The 19,392-nt window shown below is 42.1% G+C and overlaps 1 protein-coding gene across 1 annotated transcript; it reads left to right on the top strand.

Annotated features, from left to right (window-relative positions):
- Positions 1 to 1,356: 1,356 nt before the first annotated feature.
- Positions 1,357 to 16,783, top strand: ADGRF4 (adhesion G protein-coupled receptor F4). Its single transcript, XM_020912305.2, has 7 exons — positions 1,357 to 1,431; positions 4,862 to 5,113; positions 6,462 to 7,841; positions 10,224 to 10,265; positions 10,698 to 10,757; positions 11,951 to 12,007; positions 15,918 to 16,783. The coding sequence occupies exons 1-6, from the start codon at positions 1,429 to 1,431 to the stop codon at positions 11,996 to 11,998; spliced, it is 1,785 nt and encodes a 594-aa protein (XP_020767964.2). The 5' UTR covers positions 1,357 to 1,428; the 3' UTR covers positions 11,999 to 12,007; positions 15,918 to 16,783.
- The last annotated feature ends 2,609 nt before the right edge of the window (positions 16,784 to 19,392 follow it).

The raw sequence follows: 19,392 nt of genomic DNA, 5'->3' as shown, positions 1-19,392 counted from the left end.
ACACATTGTCTTTGATCGCCTTTATACTACTAAGCAGAGCCGAGTATTTGTGACAGAGACCATGTGGCCCTCAAAACTGCAATGTTTACTCTCTGGTTAGCTTTGTTGTATTTAGCAAAAACATAGAATGCCTGGTGAAATTTAAATTTCAGATAAGCCATGAGTAATATTTCATGGGTTATACATAAATGAAAAATTATCCATTGTTCTACTGAACATATTTAGTCAGTTCTCTTTATTCATGGATCCTGTATTTGCATCTTTTCCAAATCAGCACTCACAGTGCTCTCTGAATCGTTAACAGACATGCACAGAATAACAGAAAAATTGTCAGCCAAGGTGCATGTTCCCAGTTGAATGAGGTGGCACTTGACCTTCCTACTATAAACAAGTGTTTTTTGTGGTCTATGTAGTGTCACATGCTTTGTGTTTTTTAGTTGGTGATTTTGCTGCTTAAAATGGCCCCCAAATACAGTTCCGAAGAGATGTGTACTGTGCCTAAGAAGGTTGTGATGTGCCTTATGGGGAAAATATATGTGCTAGATAAGCTTTGTTAATGTGTTGTTATTAGTTATAGTGCCCATGGCTATGAGTTCAACGTCAGTGAATCAAAAGCATATATTAAATAAGGTGTCTTTAAATGGAAACACACAAAACAAGCTTATATATCGATATATTGATTGGTTGGTGAAAATGCGAGCAAAGCTTATAGGCACCTAACCTTGTATTTCTCCTAGAAGTGATGGTTACATATTCACTAGTTCAGTGTTTGTGGCAGTGACTTTATAGACTACAACTGCTGCAAATAATGAGAATTGACTGTATTTGAAAATAAAATCAATATTTAACTGGGATTTAACCTGTATTTTATCTGTCAACTCTATTTACCTGGTCCTTTACAGAAAAGTTTACTAACTCCTGCTCCATGCATGGTTAATTATCTTTTACAAATCTAATCATGTTTCCTGGTACCCCTCATATAAGCACAGAATCCAAGGTCTTTCAGGACTTGACGCTGCTTTCCTCCCCACCCTTTTCTCTTGCCACTCTCCCCTCAGACACTCTGAACCAGTCTTTATGAATGACCCTCCTTTCCACATGTTCTTCACTCTGTCTAGACATCAGCTTCACAGTCTGCCTGGCAGGTCTTAGTGGCTGGTGGCTGAGAACCCAGTTCAAAGTTGCCTCCTCTGGGAAACAACCCCCAAGCCCCAGGAAGGAGTTAGATGTCCTTGTCAAAGTGTGGAAATACTAATCAGGCCTCTCTCTCTCTTCTAAGGAAAATGCCATGGACCTTGCAGTCCTTCTTCTAACTGCAGCCAGCCCTGTGCTCAGCACTTTCATGGAGAAATAGGATTTATCTGTAATGGAAACAAGTGGCAGAAATCAACTGAAACATGTACAAGCCTTTCTGTGGAAACACTCTTTATGGTGATGTATTTGCGTATTTGCACTTTATTTGCATATCCTACCAGAAACATTTTAAATGTTTTCTGTTCAGCATAATAAGTTTCAGATCTGGACTTGAGAAATTCTACAGAGTGGATTCAAGTTTACCTCTCATCATTCCTTCCTCACCCAAACTCTCAACCACTTTATTTCTCTCTCTCAAAATCTTTTCTCAACAACAACAACAAAAAAGGATCTGAAATTCATTCTGAGAGTGATAAACACTTAGAGATTAAAGTCTTAGCTTTAAAAATGGATTTTTATACCTTTTATGCTAATGAATTAAGCAACAGAATGTGTCTAGGATTAAATTCACTTTAATATCTTTTTCTAATACTTTTAATGACTTGACCAAAGGAAGACAGAGGTGTGTGTTCCAGAAAGAATAAAAATTCAATGAATAAAACAATTCTCAATTAAAATATTTTATTTTGTATCCTTTCACTTAGCCACTGTTTTTCTGCCTCTCCTTCATCCTTGTAGAAGCACATTGATTTCTGCATATCCTAAAATGTCAAGTGTTTTTAGAATAGGAGTATCAATGCAGTCTCTCACTTCAGTTCAGTTTAGTTCAGTCGCTTAGTTGTGTCCAACTCTTTGCAACACCATGAATCATAGCACACCAGGCCTCCCTGTCCATCAGCAACTCCCAGAGTTTACTCAAACTCATGTCCATTGAATCAGTGATGCCATCCAACCATCTCATCCTCTGTCATCCCCTTCTCCTCCTGCCCTCAATCTTTCCCAGCACCAGGGTCTTTTCAAATGAGTCAGCTCTTTGCAACAGGTGGCCAAAGTATTGGAGTTTCAGCTTCAACATCAGTCCTTCCAATGAACACCTAGGACTGATCTCCTTTAGGATGGACTGGTTGGATCTCCTTGCAGTCCAACGGACTCTCAAGAGTCTTCTCCAACACCACAGTTCAAAAGCATGAATTCTTTGGTGCTCAGCTATCTTTAAAGTCCAGCTCTCAAATCCACACATGACTACTGGAAAAACCAAAGTTTTGACTACATGGACCTTTGTTGGCAAAGTAATGTCTCTGCTTTTTAGTATGCTGTCCAGGTTGGTCATAACTTTTCTTCCAAGGAGTAGACATCTTTTAATTTCACGGCTGCAGTCACCATCTGCAGTGATTTTGGAGCCCCAAAAAATATAGTCTGCCACTGTTTCCACTGTTTCTCCATCTATTTGCCATGAAGTGATGGGATTGGATGCCATGATCTTAGTTTTCTGAATGTTGAGCTTTAAGCCAACTTTTTCACTCTTCTCTTTCATTTAATCAAGAGGCTCTTTAGTTCTTCTTCACTTTCTGCCATGAGCGTGGTGTCATCTGCATATCTGAGGTTATTGATATTTCTCCCAGCAATCTTGATTCCAGCTTGTACTTCTTCCAGCCCAGCGTTTCTCATGATGTACTCTGCATATAAGTTAAATAAGCAGGGTGGGGTGACAATATATAGCCTTGATGTTCTCCTTTCCCAATTTGGAGCCAGTCTGTTGTTCTATGTCCGGTTCTAATGTTGCTTATGGATCTGCAAACAGATTTCGCAGGAGGCAGGTAAGGTGGTCTGGAATTCCCATCTTGTGAAGAATTTTCCACAGTTTGTTGTGATCCACACAGTCAAATACTTTAGCACAGTCAATGAAGCAGAAGTAGATGTTTTGGTGGAATTGTCTCGCTTTTTCTATGATCCAACAGATGTTGGCAATTTGTTCTCTGGTTCCTCTGCCTTTTCTAAAACCAGCTTGAACATCTGGAAGTTCACGGTTCACATACTGTTGAAGCCTGGCTTGAAGAATTTTGGGCATTACTTTACTAGCGTGTGAGATGAATACAATTGTGCGGTAGTTTGAGCATTCTTTGGCATTGCCCTTCTTCGGGATTGGAATGAAAACTGACCTTTTCCAGTCCTGTGGCCACTGCTGAGTTTTCTAAATTTGCTGGCATATTGAGTGCAGCACTTTCACAGAATCATCTTTTAGGATTTGAAATAGATCAACAGGAATTCCATCACCTCCACTAGCTTTGCCTGTAGTGATGCTTCCTAAGGCCACTTGACTTCACATTCCAGGATGTCTGACTCTAGGTGAGTGATCACACCATTGTGATTATCTTTGGGTCATGAAGATCTTTTTTGTATAGTTCTTCTGTGTATTCTTGCCACCTCTTTTTAATATCTTCTGTTTCTGTTAGGTCCATACCATTTCCGTCCTTGATTGAGCTCATATTTGCTTGAAATGTTCCCTTGGTATATCTAATTTTCTTGAAGAGATCTCTAGTCTTTCCCATTCTGTTGTTTTCCTCTATTTCTTTGCACTGATCACTGAGGAAGGCTTTCTTGTCTCTCCTTGCTATTCTTTGGAACTCTGGCATTCAAATGGGTATATCTTTCCTTTTCTCTTTTGCTTTTTGCTTCTCTTCTTTTCATAGCTATTTGTAAGGCCTCTTCAGACAGCCATTTTGCTTTTTTGCATTTCTTTTTCTTGGGGATGGTCTTGCTCTCTGTCTCCTGTACAATGTCATGAATCTCCGTCCATAGTTCATCAGGCACTCTGTCTATCAGATCTAGTCCCTTAAATCTATTTCTCACTTCCACTGTATAATCATTTGGCTAATCACATAGATGTCCTTGCAACTATAGCCCATTTAAAAGGGAGTTAAATGAAGTAAATTATTATTTTTGCCTATCCTAAGTCCTATTCTGGGAAATTCTAGGTAAAAGGTATGAGGAACTGAGCAAACAACTTCTATTTTGCTGTTGTTCAGTTGCTCAATTGTGTCCAACTCTTTGTGACCCCATAGACTGTAGCCTGCCAAGCTCCTTTGCCTATGGGGTTTCTGAGGCAAGAATGCTGGAGTGGGTTGTTCCTTCTCCAGAAGATATTTGCAACCGAGGGATCAAACCTGCATGTCCTGCATTGGCAGTGTATTCTTTACCACTGAGCCATCAGGAAGCCCAGCTTCTTCTATTTAGTGAACTCTAAACTTTTAAAAATTACAGTGCCTCAGTCTTCTGTGTTTAACTGTCAACCTCCAAAAACTACTCCCCTCTGATGTTCTATATAGATCCTCTTTAAAAAACAATGAAAATCATTAGACAATTTTTGTTTCTAGAATATCTCTGGGGAAAACTGTCTTGTTATAATACTTAGCTACAATCACTGTCGTGAAAGCAGATTCTGGTAAGAAAGGTTCACATCCTGACCTCTGTGGGGATTTTGGAGGAATCTCCTGCCCTGTTATGAGCTCCCTTACCCTCTCCATATTTTTCAGCCTCTAAACCACTTTTCAGGACCTCTTGCTCCTCTTTTTGTCTCATGTGGATTATTTGTGCCTTTAACTTCCTTCGTCTGACATGTTGGGTGCTTAATCATTTTTGAGTGAAACAACCATCTTTTTACAAACAGGACTCAAACAGCGCATCACGCCTCTCCGTGGCAGCACCGTCTATAACTCTGCACATTCTTGACTACCAAGCCCCAGAGCCCATCAGGAGTGTAGCTCAAGGAATCCAGAAGAACTGCCCACTGGATTACGCCTGCATAATTAATGCTGTGAAATCATCAGAAGCAACGTCCGGAAATATTGCATTTATAGTGGAGTTACTAAAAAACATTTCTACGGATTTGTCTGATAATGTCACCCGAGAGAAAATGAAGGTATTCTTTGTTAATTTCATTAAAAAATCTGACAATTTTTTTTTTCAAAAGCTAGCACTTTAATAGTTTCAAAATAGTTTTCAGGGTAAAAACTACCATAACCACAATAACAGTTCATTTCAGTTTTGGGTACGGATTCATCTTAGTTTGTGGACGTTTTCAAGAAACAATGAAAGTCGCTCAGTCGCGTCCAACTCTGCAACCCCGTGAACCATACAGTCCATGGAATTCTCTAGGCCAGAATACTGGAGTGGGTAGCCTATTTCTTCTTCAGCGGATCTTCCCAATCCAGGAATCGAACTGGGGTCTCCTGCATTGCAGGCGGATCCTTTACCGACTGAGCTCTCAGGGAAACCCCTTTCAAGAAATAAGAATATTTTTAATACAGGTTTTTGTACAGACTGAATACTTGCAAGGAACTATCACATAGTAATCCTGTGAGGAAGACTTTGACTACTACAAAGTTTCCCAAATTTTATTTTTGTAAAATGTAATTGGACTGAGAAATGTTAGTGGAGGTTCCATTTCTTAAAAGAGAGATTCCTAGTACAGCAGATATAGGAATTCTGGGGTAAATGAAGCCAAGTAGGTCTTATGGCAGGACTTTATAGAGCTTTAAATGTGTTAATAAACTTTGGCACTCTTCACAAGGGTTGGCGGGAGGGGGCGGGTGGTGGATAGGGATATGGTGTGCTGTATTTGGATTGCCATAGGATCTACTCCCAACTTCCTCCTTAAACAGTCATTAATATCTCATGGAAAACTTGGGTTATACAAATTGAAGTTGGAAATGCTTCCTGGGGCATATGATAAAGCAGGTAACCCTGCTCTGTGGCTCATCTCATTTCATTTTATCTGGTTTGCTTATTTCATTTTATTTTATCTTATTATGTTTTTAGTTTATATTTATTGATTTTTAAAAATTGAGGTACAGTTGCTTTACAGTGTTGTGTTAATTTCTGTTGTACAGCAAAGTGAACCAGCTTCAAGTACACATAGATCCCTTCTTTTCTGGGTTTCCTTCCTATTTAGGTCACCACAGAGCATTAAGTAGAGTTATCAATATTATCAGTTATCTATCTTATCCATATTAGTGTATATATGTCAACCCTCAATCTTACTTTGCATATTTCATTTCTTTTTATCATATTTTGTTTTTAACATTTCTAATTTTTTTCCTCTCTCTGAAGTCCTACTAGTATGAGAATTCTAATAAACAGTGAATTTGAAGAGAAACATGTCACATAATAGCAAATCATTTGATCTTTAGAAAATTGAGGTTTTAGAAATCGACTTTGTACCACAGCGTGTGCATCCCCAGTATAGTATCCACTTTTCTCCACTGCAGAGCTACAGCAAAGTGGCTAACCACATCCTCGACCCAGCGGTCATTCCAAACTGGGCTTTCATTCCGGACAAAAATGTCAGCTCCGATCTGTTGCAGTCAGTGAACTGGTTTGCGAGGCAACTCCACATCCAGAATGAACCTGAGCACATTGTGGATGAATTCTTCATTCAGACGAAAGGGTTCCCCATCAACAACAATACCTCAGAGAGAAGTCTCAGTTTCTCCATGAACTTGAACAATACAGTGGAGGGTATCCTAGGAATCATAGAGATTCCCAGGCAAGAACTGCAGAAGCTCCCCCCAAATGCCTCCCAAGCTGTTGGCATAGCTTTTCCCACTTTGGGGGCTGTCCTGAAAGAGGCCCACTTGGAAAATGCCCACCTTCCCAGGCTGGTAAATGGACTGGTCCTTTCAGTGATTTTACCAGAAAGATTGGAGCAAATCTTATTCACCTTTGAGAAGATCAGCAAATCCAAAAATGCCAGGGCCCAGTGTGTTGGCTGGCACTCCAGGAAAAGGAGATGGGATGAGAATGTCTGCGAAACAACGCTGGACACCAAGCATAGAGTGAAATGCCGGTGTAACTACACCAACGTGATGATGTCTTTTTCCATCCTCATGTCCCCCATATCTGTGGACAACAAAGTCCTGGACTACATCACCTGCGTTGGACTCAGCATCTCCATCCTTAGCTTGATTCTTTGCCTGATCATCGAAGCCACCGTCTGGTCCCATGTGGTCATGACGGACATAGCATATATGCGACATGTATGCATTGTGAATATAGCTGTGTCGCTCTTGACTGCCAATGTGTGGTTCATCTTAGGCTCCAACTTCAACAAAAAGGCCCAGGACTACAACTGGTGTGTTGCGGTGACATTTTTTAGCCACTTTTTCTACCTCTGTCTGTTTTTCTGGATGCTCTTCAAAGCCCTGCTCATCATCTATGGACTACTGGTCGTTTTCCGGAGGATGATGAAGTCCCGCATGCTGGCCATTGGCTTTGCCGTTGGCTATGGGTGCCCGTTAGTCATTGCTGCCACCACCGTGGCTATCACAGCGCCAGGGAAAGGCTACGTGAGACATGGTGCCTGTTGGCTTAACTGGGATGACACCAAAGCCCTTTTAGCCTTTGCCATCCCAGCCTTGGTCATTGTGGCTGTGAATCTTGTTGTGGTTTTGGTTGTTGCTGTCAACACTCAGAGACCGTCTATTGGTAGTTCCAAGTCTCAAGATGTGGCCATAATCCTGAGGATCAGCAAAAATGTCGCCATCCTCACGCCACTGTTGGGACTAACCTGGGGTTTTGGAATAGCTACGCTCATAGAAGGCACTTCCTTGATATTCCATATAATCTTTGCCCTGCTCAATGCTTTCCAGGTAAGTTCTGGGAGAGAGACTTATTTTATTGATACTATTAGCTACTTTTTATTTACAAAATATTATCTTATAATTTGGTATTCTGGCTATACAACAAAATATGGTTATGGTTTAAAAATATAGAACACCACATATTCCTTCCATTTCCTTTCATATCTTAGAGACATTTATCTGTGACATCTCTTTGTCCTTTGATTGTCCAGTTGGATTTTGATGATCAAGCTGATTGGGCAGGCATCTCCTGATGTCTTTTCTAAAGTTTCCATGTGAAAAGACGTTGACCTTCACTTATGAAGGACTAGTCTTTGGTTAGGGATGTGTGAGGTTACAGTTACATATTAGGTCTCCAAACAAGCACAATTTTTATCCTTTCTCAAATGGTCTAGGGAATCTATGAAATAATAGTCGTTTTTTCACAGCAGGCAGAGATGATGGCCCATGTCACTCACTTTGGATGTTAATCAGTCAGGGATTCTCATACCCCCTCCCTGCTATTCTCTGAAAAATAAATGTCATTTGTTATTCACAGAAATGGATCCCAGCAATGTCACTTTCTCTGGTCCTCAGACTCCTCCTCTGTAAGATAAAGATAGATCTAAAATGATCTCTAACGTCTTTCCTTGTTTGCCATGCTTGCTTTAATAAGATTATCCATCTAAAAGTCATTCCACTTCATCTTGGCTTCTAAGCCACTTTTAGGAAGCTATCATTATGCTGCTTTCTGCACCCATGGGTAATAGAAAATTTAGGAAGTTTATGCATGTGTATATATATATATATTTAAATGTATCTATTTATTTGGCTGTACTGGGTCTTAGTTGCAGCAAGTAGGGTCCAGTTCCCAGACCAGGGATCAAAACCAGACCCCTTGCATTAGTGGTGTGGAGTCTTCGCCTCTGGGACATCAGGGAAATCCCAGAAGGTTCATATTTTTTAAATATATTTTAAATCATGAGCTGGCAAACTGTGGCCTGCTGCCTGTGTTTGTAAATAGTTTTATTGAAATACACCTTACACTCACACCTTACAAGCACACCTTTTTATTGAAAAAGTTTACTGAAATACACTCACACACACACACATTTCCCCTCTGGTGTCTCTTGTGCCGCAGTGGCAGGGGTGAGATAGTCGGGACAGAGGCTGCAGAAAGTGCAAAGCCTCAAAGATTTATTATCTGCTTCTTTTCAGAAAAATATCTTCAAAAAATTTTTGACCAATGCTTTAAAGAAAATAAATATAACTGTTTAATAAAGCAACAAAGTACTCCATGTCACAATTACTCTGTTTAAAAACCTAATGCGAAATAATAAAGCCAGCTTTAAAGTAATGCCAACTCAGTCCAATTATATACCTTATTCATAATTCCTTAATAACGATGGAGAACATTTATTTCAATCTTTCCTCTGTATTGCCTTAAAGAGAAACATTTTACTTAAGGTTTTCTTTGGGGATGGGGATCAAAAGCTCTTGGACTCACATAAATCTCGCCTGCTCTTGAAGTTATACTCATTACCACTGACCTCACCTCATTATTTTGCAGTTTAATTAAACCCCAGGAAATTCTGTTCTGCATTTCTCTTTTGGATCATCTCTGTTTCTATTTTCTTGATGGAAAGAAAATTTCTAGACTCCCTTTAGTTACACACATTCCATTTTTCTAAAACAAGCTTTCTCTGTGACTCAAAATTAAACATTTTCAGTTTTCTGATCAGTGTTTCTTCTTCATGAAACCATCCTTAGAAACCAGGCTTCCCTTCACTCTTGTGGCAGGATTCAGATTTTCCTTGGACCCCCAACTCCCATGACTTAAAAGGACTGACTGTCAATTACTCTGATTTTGTAGGTGACCAGATAATTTAAACTCCGAGAGACCTTGGTCTTACAGGTTTCTTTAGACTTCTCTCTCTCTCTCTCTCTTTTTTATGCAGTAACTTCTTTCACCAGTTTTAGAGACTCTAGCTGCCTGTTTCTTGACTTTTCCATTGAAAGTAGGCTAGAATACATTTCATTTTCCCATGACACCTTCCCTGATTGTGACTTTAAATGACAAAATTTTACATGTGTGTTACTCTCATCATGAGTAAGAACAACCACCTTAATACCTGGGAAGAAAGTAAACAGATTTAATAAGTTTGAAAACTATCCTACATTTGAAGCCATTCAAGAAATATCAATCACTCTCACGCACAAACATGAAGGTGGTCCTCTTTTTTTGAGGTCCATTCAAAGAAAACACTCATTAGTGCATGAGAGTCAGTAGACACTGAAGTTTCTAATACATGATAACTGTCTTTGATGGAATCTAGAAGAGTGGTATTAAAATAACTACTGGGTTATAGTCTGCAGAACTGTCCCTCATACTTTTGTTGAATTCTGTCACAGGGGCTTTTCATCTTGCTGTTCGGAACCATTATGGACCACAAGGTAATTTGAATTTGTGTCACTCACTGTAAATGTTTTCCATGTGGTTGGGGGGAGCGGGAGGATGAAACAGCCTTGATCAGAGAGGACAGTGGAGAAGAGTTGAATTTGTGGGGTGGTTCAAGGCATCAGCTGGGGATGGGGGGGTGGGAGGGAAGAACTATGCTCTCTCTTGTCTTGTTCCTTCTCAAGTCAACTGGAGGTTATATTTGAACATAGCCAGTGAAAAAAATAGAAACCATGACCAGAACTTTAATCTTAATCCCAAATCTAGTTATGATTACACCTCAACTTTTATCCAAGTTTCATTATTTTTCAAGCACGGTGCTGAACCATCTGATGCTGCTTCTGCCAGAGTTGCTGGCCTCAAAGTTTCAGGACCCAGGTCTAGACCTTGAGGATGTTGTCATTTCTTCACTCTCATTGCTTCTTTAGATACGAGATGCTTTGAGGATGAGGATGTCTTCACTGAAGGGGCAGTCAAGGGTAGTAGAGGTAAGCTTCTCCCTTTCAGTCTCAAAACTGGAAGGTCAGTGTTCTCAGTCAATTCATGCAGACAAATACTACAGCTCAATATTGGGATTTGTTAGCAAACAGAATCATGAGGGCATACCTTTATTCATTCATTTCTTCAATCAGCAAATTTGGAGCATCCTGCTAGAGCTTAGGGTCACTGGAACATACCCCTCAAGAAAAGTTTCCAGGGAATCCTAGAATGGAATTCCAGGGAATCCCTGATGGCCCAGTAGTTGGGGCTCCATGCTTTCACACTTGGGCCTGGGTTTGATTCCTGGTTGGGGAACTAAGATCTTGCAAACCCTGCAGCATGGCAAGAAAAGAAAAAAAGCAAAGTTTCCATACTGGTTGTATTTCAACTAAATACATTTGGACCACTGAGAGAGAGACAATGTGAACGCAGACCATAGATTCCTAAAATGCCAGAGCTGGAAATAAGACCTGAGTTAGAAATGAGATACTAGACCACCCTTGTCATTTCAGAGGTAAGGAAACCAAGGCCCAGAGTACTTATGAGATGTGACCAGAGCAACCCAGCAATTTGTGAGAATTAGCATTCTTCCTGCCACGGGCTTCTGCAGCGAACCACACTCCCTTGAACTGAAGTGTCTGTGTATCTAAAGATCTTGAAGATGACTTTTGACCTAGTTATCTGTCTCATCAACTACCAACTGAAATTGCCACCATTGTTATATTAATGAGAAAGAAGTCATTTACTCAATCAACAGTTTCTCAATAAGAGCTGCTTTTAAAACAAACAAACAAAAAGCTCTCTGGAGACATACAGAGTCAGAATTTATAGTCAGCTAGTACTAAGAGTGACTTTTAGTGCCAGAGACCATCGATTCTAAGATCGGCATTTTTTATCCACCTTTGAATATTTCTGAAATTGGAACACATTGGGTAATCAATGGCATGCCATGACTTAATTGGCAAGTTATTTTTTTCATGTTCTTCCTCTGCGGACATAAATTATAATGATGTTGCTTACAATGTGAGATTCAGTGAAATATGATAATTTAATTCAGCGTAGCTGTGTCAACTTTGGTACTTAATATTTCCATTGTTACGTGTTTATCTTCAGTCAGGCGTAGACATAAATATAAATCTATGTGCTTTCCGGTCAATGCCATTCTTCATTGACATCAGTGTTATTTTTTTTCCCTATTTAGAATGCATCGTTAAGCCCAACCTATGGATCTAAATTAATGAATCGTTGAGGATAAGACGTAAGTATTAAAAAAATCAAGGAGAAGCTTTGGGAAGGGAGCCGGGGATATCTTTCAGAGAATGGAAACGTCTTTATTGCCGAGCACATAAATGAAAATACACACATTTTTAAAACCCATGTCAGCTCAGTTTATTTGATCAGATTTTAAGAATACATCTTTTTTTTTTTTTCCTCTGTCCTCAGTGAGAGGATGCAGTCATCATCCCTATTCTGATACAGGATATATCTTGCTGTTTCAGTTCAGTCACTCAGTTGTGTCTGACTCTCTGTGACCCCATGAACCGCAGCACGCCAAGCCTCCCTGTCCATCAACAACTGCTGGAGTCTACCCAAACCCATGTCCATTGAGTCGGTGATGCCATCCAGCCATCTCATCCTCTGTTGTCCCCTTCTCCTCCTGTCCTCAATCTTTCCCAGCATCAGGGTCTTTTCCAATGAGTCAGCTCTTTGCATCAGGTGGCCAAAGTATTGGAGTTTCAGCTTCAACATCAGTCCTTCCAGTGAACACCCAGGACTGATCTCCTTTAGGATGGACTGGTTGGATCTCCTTGCAGTCCAACGGACTCTCAAGAGTCTTCTCCAACACCACTGTTCAAAAGCATCAATTCCTCTGCGCTCTGCTTTCTTTATTGTCCAACTCTCACATCCATACATGACCACTGGAAAAACCATAGCCTTGACTAGACGGACCTTTGTTGACATAATGTCTCTGCTTTTTAATACGCTTTCTATGTTGGTCATAACTTTCCTTCCAAGGAGTAAGCGTCTTTTAATTTCATGGCTGCAGTCACCATCTGCAGTGATTACACACACCTTAATTCCCTCTTGCCAGTGAGTGTTGACACTTACAGTAGCCCCATTGTTGAGCAGGAAGACCTCATTGATTGGAATCACAAAGCAACAAGCACGTCTCTCCCTAAAGAAGCTGGTGTTCAGAATCATTCCTAAAGGGATGAGGGTGGAGTTGCGCAAATCAGCTGCCTACTCACAGCCACCCTCTGAGACTTATTTCTACACAGGTGAAATCAGGGGAAAACAAATATTAGTCAGTCGTGAAGGGGAGGATAAGTCACAAAGTGGCAGCCTGAAGCCTGAGAGGTAAAAGGGGAATGTGGGCAGGGTAATTGGAGAGGCTTCCTGCCTTTCTGCCTGGATGCAGAGGAGTCTCAGATTTTTTTTTAACACCACCCAGCAGCAGGCACAACCTCTTTTACATTCCTTTCCTTTCTGAATCATGGCCCATCTATTGAGCAATCAAAGGGGTTGAAACAATCTCATGGAATGAAAGACTCTCTGAGTTGGAAGAAACTTTAAGGGACCTCCTGGATTAAAGATGATACAAACCAGCTGGCATGAAGCTGTGGCCATTGTCACATGGTCCCCAGAAGAGGGAAGGGGCTCTTTCTTATACATTGACTGGCATGTACCTGGTGCTATGAAAAGAGAGGGGAAAACACTGGTGCATTATCCTTAGTTAATTGCCTTCATATTTGAATTTTAATTTTAGAACTTTAAAGGGGAGGATTCAGTAGAACTTTGAAGAGCTAACGCCCCCAACTTCTGTCCATATCCTAGTCCATAGGGATCTTCCATGGTGGGACATTGCTATAGAATTTCTTGATTAGTCCCTGAGGAGAGGTAGTTCAGATGACCAAGTAAAGCCGATCTTTTCCATTGTTGTTATAAGTCATTTCTGACTCTTTTGCAACCCCAAGGACTGTAGCCCACCAGGATCCTCTGTCCATGGGATGTCCCAGGCACGAATACTGGAGCGGGTTGCCATTTTCTTCTCCAGGGGATCTTCCTGGACCAGGGATTGAACTCACATCTCCTGCATTAGCAGTGGATTCTTTACCACCGGGCCACCAGGGAAGTCCAATCTTTCCATCAAGGTTCTAATTGGATCTGTTTGGGGAAGCTTTTTAGACCAGAAGTCCCCAATGTTTTTGGCACCAGGGACTGGTTTCGTGGAAGACATTTTTTCTATGGACTGGGGGTGGTGATGGTTTCAGGATGATTCAAGAGCATTCCATTTATTGGGTCCTTTATTCTATTGTTATTACATCAGCTCCACCTCAGATCATCAGACATTAGATGTCAGAGGCTGAGGACCCCTGTATTAGACTGTCTTGGGTGGAGGAGGCTGGGCCACCCTGGGGATATGACCTCTAACCATTCTAGAGAAGAGAGTGTAGATGAAGTCTCCACTTTAGCTAGCTCAGCACACCTGGCTGACTGTATTAATAGTTGGAGACAACCCGGCAGAAGACAAGATCAGGGATTGCACCAGTTATAGAATCAGAGGTGCTCAGTGTTTGGCTGTTATCAGGAGGAAATGGAGGAAGGAGACAGCAACACACTAACAATTTTGCCCAAAGAAATGCTCAGCGCCTCCTTGTTCAGCTTTCAACCTCTATTTCTGAACCTGTGAAGTGGGGGATGGATGAGGATTGCATTCTTTCAGCATGTCTTCTGCGGGTGACCCTGGGCCTACTGAATTTTCCCGGTAATTGCAGTCTCTCTGCTTTTTACATCTGGACCCAGGAAGAATCAGAAGAGCTCAAAAGCAGCAGCTGGCACCATGCTGGAGGCAAAACAGGCTCAGAGTATAGGACGGGAAGTTCATGACCAGGGATCCTCCGCAGCCCTGGGAAGGCTTCAGCAGAAAGCGGGTCTCCCGTCAGGGGGCTGAGAACAGAATTACAGCTCAAGACACAGGCAGTTGGGGAGCATAAGGCTGGATCGCGGTCGAGGCTGGGGTTAATCACAAGGCAAAGGCAGTTTTTCTGATCTTAAACCAGGACACAAAAGCTTAGACTGAAGGGGTTTTGGGTCTGAAAAGGGGCCGGAGGTCAGATAAAGGGCCCCCCATTGTTGGAAACACCACATAACCCAGGGACCTCAGGTGGGACTGTTATTAGGAACAAGGTCTGGACGCGTGTTAGGAGAGGTCTGGGGACTGTGGAAGGACACCAGCGGTGTGAAAACCGGGCCGTTTCCCCCACATCCTAACTGGGGGACCCCGTCCTGGGAAGCAGGGGAGGAAAGGGAAGGGCGTTTTTAACACGCAGCCAAGGCTGCACAGCGCCCTCTGCTGTTCATACGGAGGGCCTGCCTGTAATAGGACCCAGTAGAGCTTGTGATTAGCTTGTTATTAACCTAGTGTGATTTCAGAGTCACGAGGATGGCTCCTCCCTTCTTCTGAAATCTCTTATTCGTGGTTAAACTTCACTTAAAAAAACTCTTTATTCCAAGTGAGAAACGGGACGGATAGAACAGATACCCGGAGAGAAGCACCAAGGTTTTCCTAGAAAGTTGCAAATTCAGAGGACTGAGTCGTTCTAGAGATCAAGCTTACTTAGCAGAAGGGTGAGAGGGGGCCTTGAGAATTTAGGCGTGCGGGAGTGGCTTGGGGAAGGCAAAAGGCCCAGAAAAATAAAGCTGGGAGCTTAGCCTTCCTACTGTGTGACCTTGAAGAAATTGCTCAGTGTTTCTGTCTCCATTTCCTCATCTGTAAAATGAAGCTAATAATAACAGTGCATACCTCTCAGGTTTCGGGACTCAATGAGCCAACATACTCAAGATTCATAGACTAATACCTGGTTCAGATTATCAGTTTCTGTTGTTTTTTGTTTAGTTGTTGTATCCGCCTCTTTTGCGACCCCATGTAACGTAGCCTGCCAGGCTCCTCTGTCCATGGGATTTCCCAGGCAAGAATACTGGAGTGGGTTGTCAATTCATTGTCTAGGGGAATCTTCCTGAGCCAGGGATTGAACCTGTGTCTCCTGCCTTGGCAGGCAGAGTTTTTTTTTTTTTTTTTTTTTACCACTGAGCCTCCTGGGAGGCAAGTTATCCATACATGCCAGCTATTATTCTGACTTAACCAGCATGTTAATAATTTTGCCTAGGCTGCCCCATGCTTCACGGAAGTCCTGGGTCCTGGCTGGAGAGTTGAACTCCTGCAGGAGGCTGGAAGACAGGCTGGAATGTGGAGGGACAGTCATGTTTCTTTGGAAGAATTTCTCTTCTTGCCTGAAATGATGCCTGAACTCTCAGTAAGAAGGTTTGCCGAGGAAAAATTGAGGAGAGCATTTGGTGACTGGGCTCTAAGGACGTGGTTTTATGGACCCTTTGATCTACCCATGACCTGCAAAAGCCTAGCTTCTTGGTCAATCTTGGCAAGATTAAGACTTAATCACCTTTCACCCTCCAGGATTTGCTCTGCGGTTCCTTGGCTCAACCTCCCATGTCTCTGCATGGATCCTGGGCTCTTTGGGAGGTCAGGATCTGGATCCAGGTTTGGGGCTGGTTGGGGATAGGCATGGAGGTGGGGTGGCAGGGGACATGCTTAATTTACTTTGGAGACAGTTAAAGCATGCTAGGTTTTCTAAAGTTAGGGAACAATTTTAAAAAAAAAAGGACTTATTTGGGGTTGGGGGGAGGGAGCTGCACTGTGCAGCTTGTGGGATCTTAGTTCCCTAACCAGGAATCGAACCTGGGCCCTCAGCAGTGAAACTGTGGAATCCTAACCACAGGACCACCAGGCAATTCCCAAGAGGACTTTTCAATGTGCTTGCTATTTTGCTCTGTTTTAGATCTTGAGTAAAATAATTTTGCCCCTGGGACCTTACTTCCTTCACTTGTGAAGCAGAAAAAAAAAATTCTTGTAGGTATTATTATTTGTGTGTGCATGTGTGTGTGTGTCTGTTTAAACCACTGTACATATGTACAACTATTTTGGTTGTTATTTTAGAAATAAAAAGGGAAACTTTTATTTTCTTTTTTGTCTCTTTATTTAAAATAATTATATTACAAAATAAACATACAATATCTCCTGCATAATCCTATGCTTTCAGAAGTGAAATACCCACATTCTTCAAAATATTACTATCTTGTTTCCTGACTCCAACATCCAGGTGTGAACCTTAGGCAGAGATATCTCAGACCTGAGCAACTCAGTTTGAAGATTAATTTTCTCCTTGGAATTTTTCCCCTCCTGATAATTCTCATCTTTGGACATAAGTCAATGAGTCCATTGAGAAATACATTTTTTACCCTTGTTAGGTGGTTTGGTGATGGTTTACCATCTCTTTCTACCTTCCCACCTTCCATTCATTGCTTAAAGAGGTGTGGCTAAAAGTTTGCATTGCAAATAGCAGGCATGGCTTTCACTTAGTGTTTGGTTTCCCAACCCAAGTCTCCAAGAGCTAAAAACTGCTCAGGGAGAGGGGAATTGGCTTTCAGAGAGTTACAAGATCTCTGGGAACCAGTCAGTCAGAAAGCAACATCACTTAAAGAGGCAACAGAGAGGGGAGCATATCCTGCCCCTTTCCCACAATTTCCTCTTCAATCTTCTGCTAAGATTTAAGAGCCCGCAGCACAGGATATGATGAGGCAGCAAAGAGAAGCTCTCAGCTGATAAAACAAAATGAAGAATGTTGAAACTCATTCAACAGGAAACAGTCACGTGTAGACAGAAGCCATTTTAAGACAGTGGGTAGAACCTTTGTTCAGACACAAGAATGGGCTGTAAAACTCAGGAGGTGAAGACCACAAACACCTCAGCCTTTGGGCCTGGGGAATTTGGGGAGGAGGAAGCATGGATTGAGACTTGGTTCACTGATGCCCTTTATACATAAGCCGTGTGGGCCAGAAAACAGGATTTGAAGACAGATGTGTGTTTCAATTCTTACCTTACCACCTCCTTCTTCTTTTTAATTGTGGAAGATTTAGATTCGCAATTTTCTTTACTTACTTTTGGCTGTGCTGGGTCTTCACTTCTCCGAGGGCTTGTCTCTAGCTGCAGTGGGGGAGGTGGGGGCCTCTGTTGGTTGTGGCCCATGGGCTTCTCATTGCCTGTCACAGAGCACCAGCTCTAGAGCACAGGCCCGGCAGCTGCGGTACCCGGGCTTTGCTTCACGGCCCGTGAGACCTTCCTGGATCAGGGAAGGAACCCATTCCTCCGGCACTAGCATGTCGGTTCTCAAGCCCTGAGCCACCAGGGGAGCCCATCCCCTCCACCTTCTAATGAGTGACTTGGGGAGGCTATTTAGTCCCTACGAGTCTCCTACTTTGGTCCTCTATTAAACGGTTTTATGAAAAGTGCTTTATGGTATTGTAGAGAGCAAAGAAGAGGATGCTTATGAATGTCCCTGCCCCCATGACCCTGGCCCCACAGTAGATGCCTGAGAAATGTTAGTTCCCTTCCCCATCCTTCCACCTGTCTGGGGATGGGGCGTGAGAGTTTTGCTTTTTGTGTGGCAGAGCTTTTGGCTGCAGCAAGCTGGGTGGTGGTGTGGACTTACTCATAAGGAAGTGAAATTGAGGACCCAGGGCTTTCATTAGACTGAAGAGCAAGGGTCAGAGGAGGGCTTTCAATGCGCTTCTATCTTGGCCAGGTCCCAAGATAGGCAAAGGGAAAAGGTTTCAGAGCAAAGAGTAGAAGTTAAAACTGGATCTGGAAGCTGGTGCCAGAGAGCAAAGAACTCTACCTGGATAACAAGAGTTTTCAGAGTAATGAAGTATACAGAAGATAAGTCCCGTTCTTGAACTACTTTAGTCACTTAATCTCACAATCCAATGTACATTTTATGGAGGACTAGGGGTCAGGGCCCTCTGTCTGGTGAAACTGAGATCGTACAAAGCGTTCTATGGGGGGGAGTGACAATCCTGGTAAAAAGATACAGGCAGCCTCTAAAAGCTGGGGAAGGCAAAAAAAAAAAAAAAAAAAAAAAAAGAGTTCTCTCCTAGAGCTTCTAGAAAAAATGCAATTCTGTCAATACCTTGATTTTAAGGCAGCAAGACCCACTTTGGACTTCTGACCGGCAGAACTGTAAGATAATATGTTGTATTGCTTTAAGCCAATACATTTGTAGCACTTTGTTACAGTAGTAATAGGAAGCTAATAGAGTAGCTGTAACTACATTGTCATAAATAATTCACAGGCAAATTAGTCGCAGTCTTGACAAATGGACAGTGCAAACGATTGATTTGAATAAATTAAGCTCTTTAGCGCCTCCTGGTGGCTGAAAGCTTACAGTGACGGACCTGAAATGTCTGCTCATAGCTCTTCCCCACAGAGCAGGCATGCTATCCCCCAAGCAGGGCAGGAGGCTAATTGTGATCAGATGATGAAATACAGTTGAAATGGTTCATATGGATTACCTAATAACACAGTGGAAAAAGAAGCTCAACTTACACACATTCAGAGATACAGCCTTTTATTACAAGGACCTGTGATAGAACACAGGCAGCCCGTAAGACCTGCCTATGAACCATTAGCCAATGACGGTGGTGGCTGGGGGAACTCTCATTCCCTTCAAGCCTTACTTACTCCATCAGGCTTATCAGACCGCTACTCTCCTGATACTAGTTGTGCACAAT

Source organism: Odocoileus virginianus, chromosome 27 (assembly GCF_023699985.2).
Source record: "Odocoileus virginianus isolate 20LAN1187 ecotype Illinois chromosome 27, Ovbor_1.2, whole genome shotgun sequence".
In the NCBI taxonomy this organism is placed as follows: Eukaryota; Metazoa; Chordata; class Mammalia; order Artiodactyla; family Cervidae; genus Odocoileus; species Odocoileus virginianus.
This window is presented reverse-complemented; position numbering and strand designations above follow the sequence as displayed.

What these genes read in the sequence shown, in the direction of transcription:
- ADGRF4 (XM_020912305.2), top strand. An exon ending in TCACCCGAGAGAAAATGAAG is followed by an intron (nt 5,114 to 6,461) that starts GTATTCTTTGTT and finishes TCTCCACTGCAG; the next exon opens with AGCTACAGCAAAGTGGCTAA. An exon ending in GGCAGTCAAGGGTAGTAGAG is followed by an intron (nt 10,758 to 11,950) that starts GTAAGCTTCTCC and finishes TTCCCTATTTAG; the next exon opens with AATGCATCGTTAAGCCCAAC.